Genomic DNA, 23,699 nt, shown 5'->3' on the forward strand with positions numbered 1-23,699 from the left:
ATTTTCCAACGCGCATCTTCACCAACGCTTTCATTAACAAAACATAAAAAAAAATCTCAAATAAAGAGACCATAAGTTATTTAGTGTAAGTTGCACATTTCAATCTTTTAATATGCACAAAAGATACTGTTCACAGTTTCTTAAACAAAATCTTTATTCGTACATATCATAATCATTATTATCATATTATTGTTGACATAGTAAGGCTTTACTTCTAATTACTTTTATTTCTATTGCAATTTTATTCTGTCTTGTCAAAGTATCCCTATGCTACCTTTAATTTTCTATTTGTTTGTTTTTTTTACTTTCTATTCAGACAATGTCCGATAAAATTTGAAATACATGTAATATTTTTTTGGATTTTTTACTGTTTTTATAAACAACTGAAGAGATAAACGAAAGATTGTACTCTGAATCGTATATTGACCTTTTATTCTCGTACCCCAAAGTACAATTATAGTACACAGATAAATTACAAAAGTTTTAAAGCAGTTTAAGGTGATTTTCGATGTATTTTTTTCTTAAAATGTCCTGTACCAAGTCAAGACAATGGCAGTTGTTATCTTACAGTTCGTTTCTGTGTGTTTCCATCGGTTGTAGTTTGTAACCCGGACATGTTTAAAGTGATTACCATTATTGCTTCTGTTTAAAAGCATCGTACAAATAAATTTATCTAAAGAAAATGTTTTGGTAAATTGACTGAAAATAGTTCATTGTTTTAAAGTCCGTAACACAGACTTTGTGATATACTTTACAGAACTGTTTATTGAACGGACGAGACTGAACGATTCCGTTGATGAACTAACAGCAACTATTGAACATTTGCGCCAGAATACATCAAATGAAGGTAAGTGAGATAAAGATATTCAAAAAACGTTTCGTATAGCATTTACTGTTCAGTAAAATTTGGTGTTCACTGTTACGAGCGTTACGCCAAATATAGTGTGACGTCAAAGTAGGTCATTTACATAGCTAGGCCAGTAATCCCATTCATTGACAATGTGGCAGCCTAGTGAAGAATTTGTTAAAATGTATGCAAATGATGCAATTGTAAGTGAATTACTTGTTTAATTACAAACAAGATTGATAATCTACAGAACAGCGGTATTTCACAAGAAAAAAAACATGGAACTAAGGAAAACTCCTGTGAAGTTTCTCCTGGGTATAAGGATTACCAACACCAGGGATTTTTTTTATTGATTTGCGTAAACCATTTAAAATCCACAAAACATACTAAACCAGTGTTAAAAATATATATAGATTTTAAATGTTAGCCAATAAACCGTGAAAATGAGGTCAAGGATAACAGAAATACTTCACATGGTAAATGCAGGAGATTGGTTATATCCGATATAGTTTTTTAGGCTCCTTTACCCTCTGAAAAAATGTATGCCTCGCAACCGGATGGGCATTCTACTGGCTCACTTTATCTTTAGGAACAGAGGAACAAAAAAGTCATACCTGTAATTATACAATTCAATTATTTCTTGATGAAAGGTACGCAAATCTTTGAATAAAAACCAACACACCAAATATGCCCTGGTAATTGTAACCATGTTTTACTTTCTTTTAACCTTTTCTTATATTACTTTATTTGTCGAAGTAGAAGAGGTACAGACCTTAAATGCAGTATTGTTGAGTGATATAGGTAAGTTTAAACTTGTGATGTCAATCAATATTATTTCTTGTAAACCAATTAAACGAAAGATACACAAAAACATACTCACCACAACATAGAAAAACTTAATAAAATTGAGAATGAAATGGGGAATGCGTCAAATGGACAACAAACCCACAAAAGGCCAAGGCCATCAAATTAAGGATATGCGGAATAATTGCAAATGGGGCAACTATCCAATAGAGTCCAAAATAAACTTACTACATATTCAAGGAGTAGCGTTTGATTTGCAAAGGCAAGAAAAGAATAAAGGCTTATTTATCATTGAAATGTATAACTGAATGTTCAAAATATGGAAAATGAATAATGCATTGCTTTTTGAAGAAAGAAAACAATCTAAATTCAGCTATTCCTAACACATCATTATAAATTTTTTGGTGAATTCTAGAAATAAATCTGAAGCAGGCACGGGCAGCACTATTATACTTTCACAATTGATCCACATCTTTTTTTCATTATCGTGAAACAATGTTCAAATCAGTTATGTTATAGATAATGCATATTTTAAGGTTTTTCTTGTCATAGAACACACCGAGGGGTGTCAGGATTGATCAAATGAAAGACCAACCGTAGGTGTGTTCTACGACAAGATAAACCTTAAAATATGCATTATCTGACTTATATACCGTCAAAAAAATATTATTTTTTATAAAGATTTGCATCCTATTTTACCGACAACACTAAAGGGGGATATTCCTTTCTAATGCGTTCAGGTTTTATTACGCCCTACGGCTAATTTAGAATGTGAAATGAAACTCACTAATTAATCTAGATATAAACCTTTTAAAAATTATTATCCATACACAATAAAAATAATACTGTAACTGCATGAAGTAAGACACAAATGTATTGTTGCCATCTGATAACGGTGTATGACAAATACAAGACACATTGTAAGTAATTTATTGTTCCACTAAGTTTATGGATAAGGGGGGAGGGGGTATGTTTATTTTATATTTGTAATGTCATTTCTATCGCGGAAAAGTGGTTATTTTTTTTAACAATTTTAATTGAATCGAATGAAAAATTCAGAAAGATTGTCTTTTGAATTTCAATACATTTTATTAACAGATAATCAGGATATAATTATATACCCTCCACACCCGACCATTTTGTGAGTTACGTTAATGTTATTTTATAGAATATAAGATTATCTTATTAGTTGATCATTTGATAGAGTAAAATTAAGGTATACATAAATTTAAAAAAGTTAAGAACTGACACGAAGACGAATATAAATACATGTAGGTCACAGTATGATTTCCTATTCAGTGTGTGTCGTCCTGAACATGCATGAAATATTTGCCACTGGACGTTAAGCAAGCAATCAAAAATCCATCAACCTATTCAGTGTGACTCAATAAGATTACAAAATCTTACACACGAATATGCTAAATCTGGCTTTATTTTTATTAAAGTCTACATTAAAATTCATCTCACATATATGATAATGTTTCTTTATTGTAGCGATAAATTAACAAAACTTCACGTTATTTGTTTCTAAAATTAAAATGCGGGCAATGACGGTTTCTTTTAAACCTATAATCGATTGAACTTTAAAAAATAAATTTCCAAATCGGCAACTAAAAACTATCAGACGAATAAAATTTTGAAGTAAATTATAGATTGCATTTTTATCAAGGAAAATAATGACCTCACACAGGTCATTATTTTATGCCTTGGAGCATATTTCAATGAAACATGGTATCGTCCGGGTCGATTCTGAAAAAGAATGAACCGTCGTTCTGAATGAAAATAACTCCATATAGGTATATAATTATTTTTAATTCCTGGTAACTGAAATGTTTGTTTAGACCAGAAGGTGCTTGCGTTCGAGGAAATGAAAGACAACTTTGAAAGAGCAGAAGCAATTTGTCAGAGTCTACAAATTCAGAATAGTAAGATTGTAAGGTTAACATTAGTCTTTGAGATTCAAAACCCATATCTTCTCTAATTCAAAATTCAATAAAGTTTATGCTCTGATATTGTTGTTATGTTATAGTTCGTTTCTCTAAGTATTGCACTGTCGCTTTCGTTTTTTGTTGCACTTCAGTGTTTTTTGTTGTTTCGTTGTTTTCCTCTTATAGTTGATGTGTTTACCTCAGTTTAAGTTTGTAACCCGGATTTTTTTTTTTCATCTCGCAATCGATTTATGACTTTCGAACAGCGGTATACTACTGTTGCCTTTATTGACCATGCAATACTTTTATAAAATTCAGTTTGTTTAAAAAGAGCCTAAACATTGTTTTTAATGTCCTGGCGTAACTTGAATGTGTAAATTCATGTTAGAAACAAGATTAAATTGGGATCAGCTTACATCAATGAAGGATTGTAATGTTGGAATATACTGAGCACGCGCAATTTGCTGCATGTCATGTTTATAAACAAAATCACTGGGTTTATTTCAAATTCCGATTGACAAAATTTGTTGAAAAGGTGTTGAGTATGAATAGATATTTTCAGATTTCTGCAAACAAATATCGTTAATTGTTAACTACGAGTCACACCATTGATCTTCTTTGACAACTGAGTGCAACAAATGAATTAGCTAATTACAATGGAGAAAAATCCATATTGAAATTGATTGATCATGCCTGCATGCTCAGGCCATTTCAAATTGAATAAACTTGATCTGTAAACTTTCATGTACGAAAATCGGAGAGAGTTTTTTTTCAAGAAATGAATATTTCAAAGGCAATTATTGTTACTGCCAAGAAGGCGTAGTTTAATTATATTTCTACAAAACGTTTGTATTCGTGAATAAGAAATAGTTATATATCCCAGAATTTTTTGTAAATTGTGTTTAATTGCACGTATGTGTATAACGTTCCCCTAACTTCATATCATCATAATTGTGTTACAGGTGTATTAAATCTAGAACTAAAACGAGCCAATATTCGGAATAGATCTACTTCAACTGTAAATGGTATGAATAAATATAATCTGATCAAATTACCTGTAAAATTCTCATACATTTTTGGATAACGGTTTACGTTTTTGTACCAGTGCGTTAGTTGCTGTAATGTTTTATGGTTTACTCTTCTGGGTTTTATAGAACAATGAGGTGTTGAGTATGTTTTTGAATTAATAATGGCAAGCAATTTAAAAAGTGATATACCATATTCAAATGCAGGAGGCAGGAGGCAGGATTCTTGATGGTTTTATGCAACAGTAAAAATAAAAATGAAATAAACTACAGGATATGGAAATGGATTTATGTTTTCTATGCAGTTTATGTGCATTTGGTTTCCGAACTCCTGTCTCAGGCGTGCCGGGAGACAATTATTACAGACGTCAATCAAAATCACTCTATCATTTTTGTTTTGTTTCAGCGCAAAATGTTTTTTTAATGTACATGAATATTTTATCTAAATTTTCAGGTTTCAGATGGTTGATTTTCTTAATTGAGAAAAAGGTCCTTGATTCAATAATGTTCATCGAAGGTAAGTTAAAACTAGTATGTTTGTCCCCTTTTTTATAACGATTATATTCCCATTATGTAAACAATAGTAGTTAAAAATTTTAATTATGAATCAAAAACATAAACAACATAGTCATGTGGTGATGTTAACTTATTGTGAAAGCATGACAACTGGAAAAGTAAAGAGAACTTTTTTTCATGAATAAGACCAGATTGCAGGAGAAAATTTTAGCGGAATGACATGAGGTATAGTTTGAATATTATAATCATTATATGCAGAAGATTGTTTAGTTGTATTTAGTCAAATACAATATTAACAACGTACACACGCTTAAATATCTCCCATGCTTTAATGTACGGATCATGATTGAATTTATGTTAAATGGATACAGAAATTGCATAGTATTACATGAAATTTATATTATCCATAATTTATGAAATAATACACTAGTAAAAGTCGGATAAACCATGTTAGACAAACAGGTACGCCTAACAATTATACCATACATCAAATATTGTTAACCTATTCCTATATAGAATTTGTAAAAACAGACCTAACCAAGAAAACTCAACCTGATTAATAAACCATTAAATTGAGGTTAAGATCAGATTAATCCAGCCAGACAGATTTGTACACTTTACAACAATTCCACCCACCAAATATCGTTGACCTATCGCTTATAGTAACTGATAAACGTACTCAATGCTCCAATATACCAAATTATATAGTTATCCTATTACTCATAATTAGTAAGAAACTCACACGACAATAAAGCAGTCGCTGAACCATAAATATGAGGTCAAGGACAATGGCTATTTGACAGACGGAAACTTCGTAACACAATGCACATGTATCATGTGTATACAAGGTATTAAGAATCTGGGTTTTCTGAAACTGAAATATAATGCTTTATGCAAATTGTTTAAGCCCCTGCTGCTGCTGCCAGTTTGTAAAAATCCCAGCAATAATGTACATAAAAATTATTTATAAAATATTGACATTGAAATTCTTTGTTTTCTCTTCCAGATAATAGTGTAGCCCGTTTTGCTACAATCATCTTTCTGATATTCACATCGGTTTGCTTCTTATATCTTGGTGTAAGTATATTTACTGAATGGTTTTCGGAAAAAATCTGATTACATAGAAGATGTAGTAGTGCGACACTTAGGGTTCTTGAGTGGAAGCAGTGCTTTTATAACGTCATCTTTTTTATCAGCGGCAACATATGTTGATTATTTGATTAGCAGGTATACTCAAGCAGGTTTAAACTATATAATGAATTGTACTTATATCAATGCTGAGAAGGCAATCACATATTTCAGCGAAGATGTACAAAATTTTGATTACAAACTTACTGTCTATTGGGCATGTCAAGTAGTAAATTTTGATATTTCCATATTATATGTCTTGATTTCTGCGGCGAGTTTTTTCTTTTTAGTTGTATTTATGTTAATTTGTTTGTTTTTTTGCTATGTTGCATTAATCTCTATGTACTGTTTCCTTTTGATTTGTTTATGTTCAATGGTCTTTCTCAAAAGTTTGTTAATTCTCTTTCTTTTGCGCTAATGTATTTGAATTGAAGAATTCGAAATTCCAAATGGTAAGCATAATTCAAATCTGAGATCATTTCCTGGAATAGTTATTGTAACTGAAGAATTCTATAATTGGTTTACCATATTGTGCAAATATATTGTGTAAATATGTCACAACTATTAGTATTGATTATTAGAAGTGTTTATTAAATTAAATATTAAAGAAGTGGGAAACTTAATTGTTTTTGAATATTTCTTTTCATGAAAATGTTAAATGAGCTACACTTGGATCTCTTAGGGGGAAGATCGGGTGGTAAGGCGACATTTGAAAAAAGAAGGAAAGGGTTTTGAGTTATAAAAAAAAAGGCAGAATGTGCGAAAAAAGCAGAATAACAGTTTATGTCCAAAAATTCCTGATAAACTAATAACAAGATGATGACCCTTGCTCCCTCATAAAAATCAAATATGGATCCCTAAGTAAAAACATACATAAATAAACTTTTGTCAAATTATATCTTTTACATTTGACTGCTGTACACCTAATTTTTACATTTTTTACCTATTATGTCTGTATGTTTTGATCACGCATCGTTGTCAATATAATGTAATTTGATGCGACTGTCATACAAGTGAGTGGTTTAGTTAGCTTTAAAACCAGGTTTAATCCACCATTTTCTACACAAGAAAATGCCTGTTCCAAGTCAGGAATATGACAGTTGTTATCCATTCGTTTGATGTGTTTGGGCTTTTGATTTTGCCATTAAAAAATTTTGATTATGGACTTTTAATTATTATTATCATAATTCTTTATTATTATTATTATTATTATTATTATTATCATTATTATTATTATTATTATTATTATAATTATTATTATTATTATTATTATTATTATTATTATTATTATTATTATTATTATTATTATTATTATTATTATTATTATTATTATTATTATTATTTTAACAGCGCATTATATCATATGAATATATAAGCGCTTACAACATAATATGAATTCATAATTATGATATTTACATTAGAATATGAAAGCCCATGATAAAAAAAAGTAGCACTTAAGAATCATCACCAATAACTTTTAAACGTTAAAAAAAATGTTATGAAATCCTAACAATCTCATTTATATTTTAAAAAATGGACATGGTAAAATGAACAAGACAATAAAATCTCACAAATAATATTTAAGTTAAGATTTCAAAATTTACGATGAGATAGAAATATTTTAAGAACTATGAAAAAGCATATCTGAATAAATGAATTTCAGATTTTTATTAAATACACAGAATGGATATTTCGTAGTTCTCTTGATAAATCATTCTACAGAACGGATGCTGCTTTCCCGATATATTTTCATCCTTACATTTGACGGTGTTAAATAAAGGCAACAATAGTATATCGCTATTAGAAATTCATAAATCGATTGAGAGAAAACAAATCGGGTTTACAAACTAAAACTGAGGTAACCACATCAACTATAAGAGGGGGGCATAAGAGCAAAACAACGAAACAACAGAAACACTGTCGTGCAACAAAAACCCAAAAACCAATTGGTACTGTTAAAAACAATGCCATTTTCTAATGTAAGTGGTCGCATCGGTTTAGTAAAGAGTTTTTGTTGGCAAACTGGTGTCTCCTCGCGCAAAGCCTTGAACATATACATTGAAATCTATATTGGCATCGTCACGTAAAATACCAATGACGAGACTTAAGGATTGCTATGATGTGGTCGTACTTCTTCCTGCTTGTAATGACCCTGGCTGCTATGTTTTGGACTGTAACCTTTGAATAAAAAATGCGGGGTGTTCATACAGCAATGCATTCACATAATCCAACCGAGAGGTTACACTAGAGGGCATATTAAAGCTTTGCATGCTTCTTCGGTAATAAATGGAGGCATTAGTCCAATATTTCTGATCTGATGGAAACATGGTTTTGAAACAGCACTTCTATAGTTGTCCATTGCCAAAATTTTCTTAAAATAAATGCCTAGGTTTTTAAAGCACTCAGCAACACTAACATTGTTTCCACTTAAATTGAGATGCAAGCCTAAAAGGTCATCCATTTTGGGTTTTTTTTTTAGCAAATACTATCAGTTAAGTTTAATTCCCGTTTAATTCTAACATTTTCGAGCATATCCACATGCTACACAAGCCTCAAGTCGCTTTAATATGTTTGTCTAATTATCAAGTGGTTTAAACACGAGAAAAACGTGTATGTCGTCTGCATAACAGTGATAAAATTGAGAAAGGAAATTGGGAATGTGTCATAGCAACAACAACCCGACCATAGAGCAGACAACAGCGCATATAATGGCGTTTACATATTTCGCCAATCGGTCCTGAAAAAATGAAGTTTTGGTCCTTGGACCGATCCTTGAGGAACACCATACTGGCGAGGAATCTCACCAGAAAGAATGGAACCAACTTCGATGTACTGAGTCCTCCTCTAGAGATGCGACTTCAACCAACTAAGGGTTATCCCACTAGAGTATTTCAACCGCTTTGTGGAATGACACGCACAGTAGGCTGATTTTACATTGGCTTGAAATGAGTTTGACGTACGATGGTTTTCAAGACGAGTCTCAATAACTTTATCGACCACTTGATAATTGGTGTTACATTGTATAACTATTTTGCCGTCACCGGCAACGGCAAAACAGAAAATATGCTATTCTGCCGACTCTGATTAAAAGATCTAAGTTAAGCCGGTAAAATAGCATATGCATATAGTAATGGCTACTCTACCGTGCAGACATTATAGTGTGGGTTTCTTTTTATTTTGCCAGGTCTTTGTTGACCAACTTAAATATTTGCTTTTGAAAAGTTCTACGAAAACTTTCATTGCAAATTTCAAAGAATCAAGATATTACTCTTATTGTAAAATAAGATAAAAACAACAATATTTGAGATACACATAATCGTTCGTGAACATTTGCGACTGCAAGTGAAAGTATGAATTTGTAAAGTCATAAAATCAAACATATTGAGCATACATTTGTAGCAATGTATCCATATCAGAACATGTAGTCAAATTTAATCACTCACAGTATAATATTGCGTTACAATTAAATGTTAGATTTTGAACCGCGTATGTTGTAAAACAATAAAAATGCATATTGATATGATAATGCATTACACAATCTAACAAAACCTATCCCATAACCTCAAAATCAAAAAAATGTTTCATTAAATTTGCTTTCGAAATAATTGTCAGTACTTTGAATTGCATATCTGCAAACACAATTTTTATACGCAAAATTTGTTTCCACTTACATAGAGGCAACAGAATAGCCATTACTTTATTAATAAGCTACTTTGTCAGCTAAGTTTAAGCTATTTTAATCAGAAGGTCCCCATGTGAGCCTATGTCATTTTTGTGCGTCCGTCGTCGTCCTTCGTCGTCGACGTAAACTATTTCATGAATTTACACCTCTAAAACTTCTTGCCCAAAGACCTTCAAACTTTGCAGACACAGAATTGGAAATTTTAAGGAGTGTTTGGTTATTATCTTGATTTTTATTAAAGATAAAGATAAACTGTAAACAGCAAAAATGTTCAGTGAGGTAGGATAGATCTACTAAAGAGTAAACATCATCAAAATTGTCAATTGATCCCTTCAAGTACAATATGCACAATTTCTGTATCATGTTTTCTAACTTTAAAAAATCTATCATCTATTAAAAGTACATGAACCAAATTTACCCAAACTCAACATGAATAATTCTTAGGTTATCTAGAATAACGTTTTGTATTTTATTTTCTGTTTCTCAAAAAAAACGTGGCTATCGTGTCTAAAAATAGAACATAGGGTAAAATGAAGTTTTTGACTTATATCTAAAAAAACTAAAGCAAATCCGACAAAAAGCTAAAATATTCATTAGGGTAAGATCTATCTGCCCTGATATTATCAGCCAAACCGAGTATATGATTGTTAGGTTATTGTCCCTAAAATAATGATTTAATGGAAATTCTGCTGTTTTTGGTTATTATCTTGAATTTTCATATAGATAAAGATAAACTGTAAACTGTAAAAGGTTCAGCAAAGTAAGATCTACAAATAAGTTTATTTGACCAAAATTGCCGTCAATTGAACCCTTTATGAGTTACTATCCCTGAAAGACAATTTTCACAATTTGTTCATCTAGTTTGCTTACCTTAAACAAGATTGACACGCTGAAATGTCTCGCCTTTTTTAATAGTCATTGATATAATGTTGATAATCCTAAATATCAAGCTTTATTACAACTGTCACATAAACTTAACATTAAACTAGATAACTAAACATAGACCAATGAACCATGAAAATGAGGTCAAGGTCAGATGAACCATGCCAGACATACATGTACAGCTAACAATGCTTCCCTACAACAAATATAGTTGACCTATTACTTATAGTTGAAGAAAAATAGACCAAAACACAAAAACTTAACACTGTGCAATGAACCGTGAAAAAGAGGTCACGGTCAAATAAAACATGCGCGACTGACATAAAGATCATAAAATGTGTCCAGACAACAAACATAGTTGACCTATTGCATATAGTATAAGATAAAAAGGCCACCCTCAAAAAATAAACTTTGACCACTGAACCATGAAAATGAGGTCAAGGTCAGATGACATCTGCCTGCTAGACATGTACACCTTACAATCATTCCATACAACAAATATAGTAGACCTATTGAATGAAGTATGAGAAAAACAGACTAAAACACAAAAACTTAACTATATCCACTGAACCATGAAAATAAGGTCAAGTTCAGATGACACCTGCCAGTTGGACATGTACACCTTACAGTCCTCCAATACACCGAATATACTAGCCCTATTGCTTATAGTATCTGATATATGGACTTGACCACCAAAACTTAACCTTGTTCTCTGATCCATGAAATGAGGTCGAGATCAAGTGAAAACTGTCTGACGGGCATGGGGACCTTTCAAGGTACGCACATAACAAATATAGTTGTCCTATTACTTATAATAAGAGATAATTCAACTTTACAAAAAATCTGAACCATGAAAATGAGGTCAAGGACATTGAACATGTGACTGACAGAAACTTCGTAACATGGGGCATCTATATACAATGTATGAAGCATCCAGGTCTTCCACTTTCTAAAATATAAAGCTTTGAAGAAGTTAGCTAACACCGACGCCGTAGCCGCCAGATCACTATCCCTATGTCGAGCTTTATGCAACAAAAGTTGCAGGCTCGACAAAAATATTCTGTTTTGAATCTGCAAAATCAATTTCAGCCAAACATAGCCACTATTGCTAAAAGGGAACATGTAAAATGCATTTACTTGCCTTTGAAGAAAATATGACAGATCAAAGAACATTTTAATTGCGTTTGAAGTCACTTATTAATATATATTAAAAAGCAAAAATAATCACTGATGAAAAATTTAATCAAAATATTACAAGTGAGCGATTCATGCTCTCAATTGATGGTTTCAATCACATTGGTATTTTTGCAGATTTTAACCTTTGATAATGTTTGCTGTCTATACTTTGTCCATCCCATTTTAATTCCCAAAGAAAAGAAGAGAATACAACCCTATGAGATTTGTTAAAAATGGCAATAATTACTCAAAAAGGTCATCTGATACTTTGGTGAAAAGAGAAAAGCAATGTAAGATCATGAAAGTAGCTCACTTGCCTAGCCGATTGATTGAATTTTATGTTGACAGTCTTTAAGATAAATGTTCAGATACGACTTTATCAACTGCTCATGGATAAGATTAAGGCCGGATAAATCCTTTCAGGTGGAAATGTACATCTTAAAACCATGCTATTATAGTGTCCTTTTACTTATAGTATCTGAGAAATGGATATAATCATGAAACAAAGACTTCCTAATGAAAAAGTGCAATGAATATTTATACCAATACAAGTTTTCCTATTACTCATAACTGAAAAATATATTTGTATATGCAATCATGAGACTGTTAAACTGAGGTGAAGGACGACTGATGTACGGCAGACAGAAATCTCAGACTCAAAAGCATCTGTTCGTGTGAAATGAATTATCTAGCTCCTCTATCTTCTTAAATATGAAGTTTATATAGAGTGTACTGAGTTGCCACATTATTAACAATTCTCTGTTTTGCACTTTTCAACAATCGGCGAATGGATTGACATATACACAAAGTTGATACTATGTACAATAAGAATCAGTCTTTTCATTTGGTTCAAACTGGTCTCTTGGTTTCAGAGATGAGGTGTGACCCCTCTAACTAAGTGTAATACGAACATATGTTGGTACATTAAGATATAATGATCACTTAACCACATAAGATCGCATTGCCTGTTGGGATGGAGGGCGAAAAATAGAGACTGCCACATGAATGGGAGGGTATTTTTTATATGGTCCGATGAATTTTTTGAATATTACAATCATAAAATGATAAACAAAACTGTAAAGTTTGATCGTAGCACTAATATAAATACAACTACGGCAAACAAACAAAACATAAAAACAAGTGACATTCTAGTACAGGTAATCTCCAATATGGAGAGGAGATTCGATTACTTCTGTGTTTTCAAATAAAATAAGATGTTCTTACACAGTGCATTATCTATGACAAGATAGAAAGGAAAGTTAGTAAAACTAGAAAGAGGAGAAATTATCATTACATTTGACATACAGATTTTTACTAAATCCACATGAATTTATGTGGAAAGTCTAGGATTTTTTGGATCATTTCTATCAAATAGTGAAGTTTTATACATATGCATATCAACTTCAGAATTTTTTTATAACGCATGCCTCACAGTCCTCGTGTTACAATAACAATATGTTAATGACAGAATCATGAGTCAGAAGTTTGTTTCTTGAAACAATAAAGAAGCACATGAAAGACAAAAACAAATTCGTAACATAGTTGTAAATATAGCATTTACCTTTTCTATCATACACTGAGGCCTAACCAGTTTTACACAATTTTAATTTTCATTTTTCGAACATATTCTACTTTTCTTATTCAACATATGCATTCTACTTACACAATTAAACACAATAGAACCTTGACCCAAACCCTATTCGTGCAGTTATATTCACATTATAATTCAAAAAAATTATAATCTACAAATTGTTGAGTTGTGAAAAGGTTGAAAAGTTTTATCAAACAACAATTGTTGAAAGGACTAGACTGAACGATTCTGTTAATGAACTAACAGCAACTATTGAAAATTTGCGGCAGAATCCAACAAATGAAGGTAAGTGAAATGAAGATATTCAAATAATGTTTTTGACTGTCCCTTTGGTGTCTTCCGTCCCTCTTTTTGTATACTTAACCAAAAGAATGTGACTGTATGTAAACTTGTTCGTGCTTTACCTACATTATAACGGAGAGTTTGTTTATGTTCTTTTCGTGTTAACAATGGGTAGCTCAGATTTTACTGTCGTATACCATTAAAAAAACATCTCTGGTTATGCCTGTAAACTAAAATCAACATGCATATTTACATCGTCGATCTTTTAACAAGATGGAAGCGGTGAAATGCCTTGCCTGTATTGCTTATTATGACATGACATGTATTTGTAGTCTTGAACATCAAGTAGTTCACAAAAACTTATCACTGATCCCAGCTCAATTCAAACAAGGATAAATACACCCATTCAGAAGGTCATGAAGGCTTTTCAATGATATATACGTACGTCCGATGTATTTGACCTTTTACTGATAGTGACTGAGAAAATTTTAGTGTGGGCAACAGAACGAAATTACCTTTAGCTGTATTTGACAAACTTTAAGGAATGTTCAATCAAATGTTCTTCAACGTCATACTTCATGTGACCTTTCAATGTCACTGATTTGGCTTTCGTAGACGAAACGTGCGACTTGTGTACAACATTTTAATCCTGGTTACTATGAAGAAATTGTGAATCGAAATGGGAATATGTCAAAGACTCAACAACCGACCAAAGAGCATTATTTTAGTTTTACCTTGCGATGATTATATAACAGATAATTGAATTATAACCCACGATTACTAAACATACCCCGTGATAAAAACATATGAAGATTTTTAATTCAGTCATTAAACCATGAAAAAGAGGTCAAGGAAAACAGAAATATTTCACATTGTAAATACCTATTATTGGTTTTATACGATATAGATTTTCTGGCTCTTTTACCATATGTATGAACAAAATTATTCCTCGCAACTGGATTAGCATTCTACCGCCCTTCACTTTTTTTAAGAACAGATGAATTAAACAGCCATACCTGAATAAAAAAAATCGAATATTTTTCGAAAAGATATGCAAATCTTTAACGAAAATACAAAGGCACCATATATACGCCCTTGTAATTGTAACCATATTTTACTTTCTTTTAACCTCTACTTCCATTACTGTATTTGTAAATTATAATAATTTTCATAATCACCGACTTTTACATCTCTCTAAACCAGGCAATCACCATTTACATTCTGAGGTAGAAGAGGTACATACTTTAAATGCAGTATTGTTGAGTGATATAGGTAAGTTTAGATATCAATATTAGTTCTTGTATACCAATAAAAAGAAAGATACACAAAAGCATACAAAACACAAAGAACAACTAAATAAAATTGAGAATGGAAAGGGGAATGCGTCAAAGAGACATTTTCACCCGACCAAAAGAACAGAAAACAGTCCAAGGACACTACGAACTGTATTGTAATGCAAGCAATTGAAAATGAGGAAACTATCCATAAGACTCTAAAATTAAGCTTATTATATATTCGAGGAGTATCGTTTGATTGTCCAAAAGGCCAAAAGCTTGATTATAGTCGAAATGTATAACTGAACGTTTACCAATGGAAAATTAATAATTCATTGCCATTTGAAGAAAGAAAACAATCTAAATTCAGCTGTTCTAAACACATCATTATAAATTTCACGTGATTTCTAGAAATTAATCTGAGGCAAGCACGGGCGGCAAAATTATACTTTCACAATTGATCCGCATCTTTTTTCATTATCGTGAAACAATCTAACCAGTTATAAATTTTTAATTCCTGGTAAATGTTTGTTTAGACCAGAAGATGATGGAGTTCGAGGAAATGAAAGACAACTTTGAAAGAGCAGAAGGCGAAAAAAAAAAGTTTGTCTGGAAAAAAATCCATAGCCACCCTACTCCCCCTCCCCGAAAATCAAATGGTTGCTGCCTTAAAAAATCTCTTTCAGAGTAGCATTTCAATCAATCTTATTCACAGCATGATCATACTGACATGAAGTATGACTTAATTTTGACTTGTGGTCTAAAACATAATTGTTGACTTAGCCCCCAGAAACTGCTCTAAAATATATTTATATAAATATAAAAATGCATAGTTTTTTTTTCAAATAGAAGAAGAAAAATATTACTGAGTCTTTTTTGTTCTTATTTATTTTCAAGTTCATGATAAGCACCATTTATTTATTGGTTTAGTGTGTTTTTTTTATAATTTGGGTCCATTCATTAGAACTAAAAGAGGGACGAAAGATACCAAAGGGACAGTCAAACTCATAATCTAAAACAAACTGACAACACCATGGCTAAAAATGAAAAAGACAAACAGAAAAACAATAGTATACATGACACAACATAGAAAACTAAAGAATAAACAACATGAACCCCACCAAAAACTAGGGGTGATCTCAGGTGCTCCGGACGGGTAAGCAGATCCTGCTCCCCACATGTGGCACACGTCGTGTTGCTTATGTGATTACAAATCCGGTAAATAGTCTTATTCGGTAGGTCACATTCATGAAAGGGAAGGGGATTGTAGTTACGACGTAAGGAACATATCCGATATCATTTGTGAAACGGTTATTCCATAACGGTCAACCAACTCGTGATGGCGGCCGTAAAATTTACGAAGGGATGATTTCAACTTCACCATTTGGAACTCTTGGTTTAATAGCTTCCTTGTGAGCAGTAACCCTCTATCAAGAAAATCATGATAGGAAATGCAAGCACGGGAATATCGTATCAATTGGGAGATATATACCCCGTATGCAGGTGCTGCTGGAATGTTGCTACTTAGAAATGGAAAGTTCACAATTGGAAAGCTGAAATCATCTCTTTTGTCGTAAAGTTTTGTTTTCAACCGACCTTCATTGTCAATTTCTAGATGTAAGTCAAGATATGAAGCCGACTTAACTGTATCTGTAGTATCCTTTATCTCCAATTCGATGGGATAGATGCGTTTCACATAGTCACCAAATTTTGAATTATTTAGTGAAAGAACGTCATCTATATAGCGGAAAGTAGAGTTAAAGGATATTGCTAACTTCTTATCTTTCTTCCTAAGAAGTTCCTGCATGAAGTCAGCCTCATAATGATAAAGAAACAAGTCGGCAAGTAGAGGGGCACAGTTTGTTCCCATTGGGATGCCGACAGACTGTTGAAAAACACGTCCTCCGAACGTTACAAATATGTTGTCAATCAAGAAATCAAGCATCTTGATAATATCGGTTTCAGAAAATTTTTGTTTGAATCAGAGTGATTCTCTACAAAGTAGGATTTATCCCTCCCTAAGACAAGATACTTGTATCTACGTTGGCAATTCTTTTTTATGAAGCAAAGTAATACCAACTCTTTCAATTTGTCTTTTAGTTTGGAATGTGGAATACTTGTGTAAAGAGTAGAAAAGTCAAATGTTTTAATACTGTTACAAGATGAAAGAGAGTTAGATTGTATGTACTCTAAAAGATCTTTGGAATTTTTAAGTATCCACATCTGATTCACGCCACCTCTAGAATAGGCAGTTAAACAATAACTTTGAAGCCCGTCTTTGATTGCTGATAAAATAGATGTTAATAATTTAGAAAGAGGTTTCGTGGAGCACTTGGAAGACCCAGCAATATACCGTTGTTTGTAAGGACACTTATGTAGTTTAGGTATCCAATACAGTGATGGAAGATCCAGTTCTTCAGCTTTGGTTGAAATACCAAAAGAACAAAGAACAGACCTATGATTATCCAGGATTTCCTCTTTGGTAAGTGTCGTGAGGGTATATGTTGAGTTTCCAAGTGAATTGTCTATACCTAATTCATTTATAAAGCAATTAATGTAGTGACTTTTACAGACAAAAACGATGTTATTTGGGGCTTTGTCTGCCGGGACAACAACATATTTATCATGGAGGTCGGATAAGTGTTTAGCAACATTTGGGTCTTTAAAGATTGACGTAGCATGGGCATTGATGGACCCATTCAGTTTCTTAATTCTGATTTGTATTAACAACCTCACTGCCTTAATCCATTCGGATAGAGTGTCTACGTCTTCCTTTTTCACGTTTAGCCCATTGCCTGGCATAACCCTCGACTGAGTCGATCAAAATTTTAAAGTTGTATTTCCAATTGATGGATTTAGGCTCACGACATTTCGGACCTTTCGATAACACATTTCGTAGAGAAGTATTATTAACAATGTTAAGGTCACCGGTAATAACGTGGCCAGCAGGATTACATGTGAATTGGGAACTAGCACAAGTGCAATCAGGAGATTTAGACTTGAAGTCATTAGAACTAACTTGCATGAAATCAATGAAACATTTATTGTTATATTTAGTTTGTTCATACAAGGATTGCAAACTAATTTCCTTTTATTTAAAATAATGAAGATTTTACATTCAGAATACTTTCATTATGATCTCTTTTAAGTTTAAATGAAAAGGGTAGGATCAGGAATATGGTATGAGTAATGAAAAGGAACTCCTGTTTTTTTTATCATTTTAATCCTGTCTTGGTCCATTATTCATGAATATTTTGACCACCCCTTGTATTAATTGAGTAGAAATTTTCTTTCTGTGTTAAAATAATTTGGTTACAGCAGCAAAAATACTTATCAAAACATAAATATTAAATTAACTCTTGGAATATTAAATTAATATTAAATTAGTATCCTTATTATGGCACATAGAGACACATAGGGCCTATTTCACTGGGACTGAGTTCTGAAAAGTGAGAAAATGTTTTTCTCTAACTTTTACACATTTTTACAGTATCAAAATATATTTAATAAGATTATTTTAATATTATCCACATGTAAATAACAGCATATGGTGCTTGATATAACAATAGTTTGGTCATGATAGTGTCAAACAAAGGGACGTAACTCGTGAAATACCGTCGGCCCTGCTTCGTCAGAAATATCGACACATCGAAGTGGCACATTTGCGTATCAAGTGGCACAAATTTGACATAGCATAGTCCAAGTTATGTTACATAACATAATTTAAATTCAGCATAGCTTCCCGAGAAGCTTTTTTTTTTTTTTTTGGTAAAAAAAAGCCCATATATGGTCATCACATGACGTCCATTGTTGCTTTAAGAAATGGGGTCAAACCGGGGTCAGCTTTTCAGCCAAATAGCAATAACAACTCGATTGCATTTCTCACTTTCGCCGTACCAGCGCAATCGAAACAAAATCCTCTGCTCTGAGATGATCAACGGTAATCTATAATAAATCATCAATTTGATTATCTCACACCAGGAAGTTACGATAAACAAACTGATCTATGAATAAGGTGAGATAACATTTATGACGTGTAAGGTGATTACATATATCTCTTGTACCTGTGTCCATTTTGCTGCGCGAGATATATTGATACACAGTAACGTACGGTCAGTATGGGGATGTTAAACTCGATGCTTTGTTAAGGGAAAGTAAAGTAGCAAATATACCTAATCCCGATCTTTTGGTCGATTCTTCCTGATTACGATGAATAACATTTACAGTATGTAACATTCCCTGTACACAACTGAACAAATACAACACATTTCCGTTGAGTCATAATGTTACCTGTTACGTGGTTAAAGTTATGTCCCTATCTATTTCACCATTATTTTACAGTGACAGTTGAATTTTTCTCCCTTCATCCCGATGCACCAAATTCGCAAGCCTACTGAATAAATTTCCTTATTTGTTTTGTTCAGATTAAACGAATTGAATGTTATGCTAGAAAATGACAGACAAAAACTGCATAAATTTAGTTCGTCAGAGTCAGAAGATGTTATTGGTATTCATCTCAATTAGTAAGAATCAACCCACAGATTTGAATATCAAGGATGTATGAAGATTGAACTGTATAACCTAGAGGGGCATAAAATGAATAAACACATACTAGTACATTATAATCTACTTTGAAATTATTCATTTACATCCTTGAAAAATACACTTGTCCTAGTTGTCCAGCACGGAAGGACACGGGATTTGTGCCCGAACTCTTTACAGATTGTTAAGACTTCATGATTTGTTTGATAACATAAAACAATTAAGTAGACAACAGCGACTGATATTGTCTGGAATTCTTATTAAATTCTTTTGTTGTCTGTTTTTAAAGTCAACTTGAAATATTATATTATGGAACTATTTTATTTCATACACCAATTTAATTGGTCGAAAAGGTCGAAAGTCGCAATGACAATATGCTCCATTTGCCTTGAATACCTAGTACAACCAGTGTGCTGTGTTCCTTGTGGACACCTTTACTGCAATCAATGTATCAGTGACTGGAGAAATAGACGCAAAAATCGATGTCCAGAGTGCAGGGAATCAATTACAACAGTACAGTCTATATACTTGGACACTGAATCTATCAGAGGTTAGTTGTCAAAGTTAACCAGTTTTCGTAGGGATTCAGGTTGTTAAGTCCTAGTCATTTAATATTTTGTAGACCATTGTTTGTCCTTAGTCAATTTCCTTTTTTTAACACAGTGTTGTTAATCTAATCTGACTTTTTTCATGTGTTTCGATTATCCCTTTCGTTTCTTCTGCTTTTCTTGAACATTAGGGAAAGGGAAATTTACATCGCATTTTCGCATCTCTGTCATATTTTCCCTCATGGATCTACATCAAAGCTTTGCAATTCTTTATTAGTACATATCATTATTATAATATAATTGTTGACATAGAAAGGTTTTATTTCTGATTATTTTTATTTCCATGGCCATTTAATTTTATTCTTCCGTGTCAAATTGTCCCTCAAGCATCTCCATGCTACCTTTAATTGGCTTTATGTTGGGGGTTATTTAACATTCTATACAGGCAATGTCTGATAAAATTTGAAGGGCAACATGTAAAACTTTTTTTTTTTTTATTTCTAACTGTTTTATACAAAACTGTAGAGATTAGCGAAAGATAATCTAAAATGTATATTGGTCTTTCGTTCTCGTACCCGAAAGTTCAATAATACAAAGATACATTAAAAAAATTAAGCTGGTCTAATGCGATTTCCAATATTAGGCAGATTTCATGTGATCACCAATGTTACTTGTGTTGAAAGGCCTCGTACAAATAAATTTCATATCTAGAGAGAACGTAGTGGTTCACATATTTTCTGAAATAACTCATTGCTTATAGTCCTTAATATAGACTTTGTGATATACTTTACAGAACTGATTGTTGAAAGGACTAGACTGAACGATTCTGTTAATGAACTAACAGCAACTATTGAAAATTTGCGGCAGAATCCATCAAATGAAGGTTAGTGAAATGGAGATATTCAAATAATGTTTTGTATGCTTAACCAAAAGAATGTGACTGTATGCAAACTTGTTCGTGCTTTACCTACATTATAACGGAGAGTTTTGTCTGTATTTTTTTCGTGTTAACAATGGGTAGCGTAGTATTTCATCAGATTTTACTGTCGTATACCATTAAAACATTTCTGTGTATGCCTGTAAACTAAAACCAACACGCATAAGGGTATTTATACCGTCGATCTTTTAAATAACAAGATATCAGCGGTGAAATGCCCTGCCTGTTTTGTTGATTATGATATGAATTGTATGTATAGTCTTTGACATCAAGTAGTTCACAAAAATATGGCACTGATCCCAGCTCAATTATAAACAAGACTAAATACACCAATTCAGACGGCCATGAAGACTTTTGAATGATATATACGTCCGATGTATTTAACCTTTTACTGACAGTGACTGAGAATATTTTCAAAGTGTAGGATACAGAACGGAATTACCTTGAGCTGTATTTGGCAAACGTAAAGGAATGTTCAGTCAAATGCTCTTCAACCTCATACTTTATGTGACTTTTCAACGTCTCTGGTGAGTCTTGTGTAGACGAAACGCGCGCTTGTGTACAAAATTGTAATCCTAGTTTCTATGATGAAATTGTGAATTGACCAAAGCGCATGATTTTAGTTAAACCTTGCGATGATTATATAAAAGATAATTGAACAATTACTCAACTAAACATATAGCCCGTGATAAAAACAAATAAAGATTTTAATTCAGCCATTAAACCATGAAAACGAGGTCAAGGACTACAGGTTAATACATATTATTGGTTTTATACCATATAAAATTTTTGGTTCTTTTGCCATATGAAGAAACAAATGTATTCCTCGCAACTGGATTAGCATTCTATCGGCCTCCGCTTTTTTTAGGAACAGATGCATTAAACAGCCATACCTGAATAAAAAAACGATTATTTCTTGGTAAAAGATATGCAAATCTTAAGTAGAAATACAAATGCACCATATATACGCCCTTGTAATTGTAACCATATTTGATTTCTTTTAACCTTTTCTTCCATTACTGTATTTGTAAATTATAATAATTTTCATAATCACCGACTTTTACATCTCTCTAAACCAGGCAATCACCGTTTACAATCTGAGGTAGAAGAGGTACAGACTTTAAATGCAGTATTGTTGAGTGATATAGGTAAGTTTAGATATCAATATTATTTCTTGTATACCAATAAACAGAAAGATACACAAAAGCATACAAAACACATAGAACAACTAAATAAAATTGAGAATGGAAAGGGGAATGCGTCAAAGAGACATTTTCACCCGACCAAAAGAACAGAAAACAGTCCAAGGACACTACGAACTGTATTGTAATGCAAGCAATTGAAAATGAGGAAACTATCCAAAAGACTCTAAAATTAAGCTTATTATATATTCGAGGAGTATCGTTTGGTTGTCCAAAAGGCCAAAAGCTTGATTATAGTCGAAATGTATAACTGAACGTTTACTAATGGAAAATTAATAATTCATTGCCATTTGAAGAAAGAAAACAATCTAAATTCAGCTGTTCTAAACACATCATTATAAATTTCACGTGATTTCTAGAAATTAATCTGAGGCAAGCACGGGCGGCAAAATTATACTTTTACAATTGATCCGCATCTTTTTTCATTATCGTGAAACAATCTAACCAGTTATAAATTTTTAATTCCTGGTAAATGTTTGTTAAGACCAGAAGGTGATAGAGTTCGAGGAAATGAAAGACAACTTTGAAAGAGCAGAAGCAATTTGTCAGAGTCTGCAAATTAAAAAAAAGTAAGATTGTAAGGTTAAAATTGGTCTCTGGAATTCAAAACCCATATCTTCTCAAATTCAAAATAGTTTATGTGCATTTGGTTTCAGAATCAGTGTATAATATGAATCAGATGATGTGTATTCAATAACTTATCAAGAAAAAATACAGATAGGTGCAGCAATGCTCTGATATTGTTGTTATCTTATAGTTTGTTTCTGTGTGTGTTGCACTGTCGTTTTGTTTTTTGTTGCACTTCAATGTCTCTGTTGTTTCGTTGTTTTCCTCTTAAAGTTGATGTGTTTACTTCAGTTTTAGTTTGTGACCCTGATTTTTTCTCTCAATCGATTTATGACTATCGAAAAGCGGTATACATTATTGTTGCCTTTATTGACCATGAAACACTTTTATCAAATTTAGTTTGTCTAAAAAAAGCCTAAACATTGTTTTAATGTCCTGGCGTAACAAGAATGTGTTAATTCATGTTGGAAACAACAAGAAATTGGGATCAACTTACATCAAACAAGATGAAAGATTGTAATTTTTTAATATAATGAGCACGCGCAATTTGCTTTACTTCATATTTATGAAAAAAATCACTTGGGTTTTTTCAAATTCCAATTGACAAAATTGGTTGAAAAGGTGTGTGGTATAAATATATATTTTCAGGATTTCTGCAAACAATATATGTTGTGTGCTCTATGGTCCGGTTGTTGTCGCTTTGACACATTCCCCATTTACATTCTCAATTTTAAATATTGTAAAATGTGAGCTACGAGTCATACATTG

The 23,699-nt window shown here is 32.3% G+C and overlaps 1 protein-coding gene and 1 long non-coding RNA gene across 2 annotated transcripts; both read left to right on the forward strand.

Annotated features, from left to right (window-relative positions):
• Positions 1–1,599: 1,599 nt before the first annotated feature.
• On the forward strand, positions 1,600–6,804 carry LOC139481187 (uncharacterized). The gene is made up of 4 exons (XR_011654574.1): positions 1,600–1,648; positions 3,493–3,576; positions 4,542–5,121; positions 6,127–6,804. It is a non-coding gene; the product is annotated as an uncharacterized lncRNA (long non-coding RNA).
• Positions 6,805–19,280: 12,476 nt separating this feature from the next.
• Positions 19,281–22,937, forward strand: LOC139483060 (uncharacterized). The gene is made up of 4 exons (XM_071267087.1): positions 19,281–20,227; positions 21,019–21,108; positions 22,242–22,310; positions 22,849–22,937. Exons 1-4 carry the CDS (start codon positions 19,987–19,989, stop codon positions 22,935–22,937), a joined length of 489 nt encoding a protein of 162 aa, XP_071123188.1. The 5' UTR covers positions 19,281–19,986.
• The last annotated feature ends 762 nt before the right edge of the window (positions 22,938–23,699 follow it).

The sequence above is a fragment of the Mytilus edulis genome, chromosome 7 (assembly GCF_963676685.1).
Source record: "Mytilus edulis chromosome 7, xbMytEdul2.2, whole genome shotgun sequence".
NCBI classification, from domain to species: Eukaryota; Metazoa; Mollusca; class Bivalvia; order Mytilida; family Mytilidae; genus Mytilus; species Mytilus edulis.

What these genes read in the sequence shown, in the direction of transcription:
- LOC139483060 (XM_071267087.1), top strand. Translation starts at nt 19,987, where the DNA reads ATGGAACTATTTTATTTCATACACCAATTTAATTGGTCGAAAAGGTCG. An exon ending in GGACACTGAATCTATCAGAG is followed by an intron (nt 20,228 to 21,018) that starts GTTAGTTGTCAA and finishes TATACTTTACAG; the next exon opens with AACTGATTGTTGAAAGGACT. An exon ending in GCAGAATCCATCAAATGAAG is followed by an intron (nt 21,109 to 22,241) that starts GTTAGTGAAATG and finishes TCTCTAAACCAG; the next exon opens with GCAATCACCGTTTACAATCT.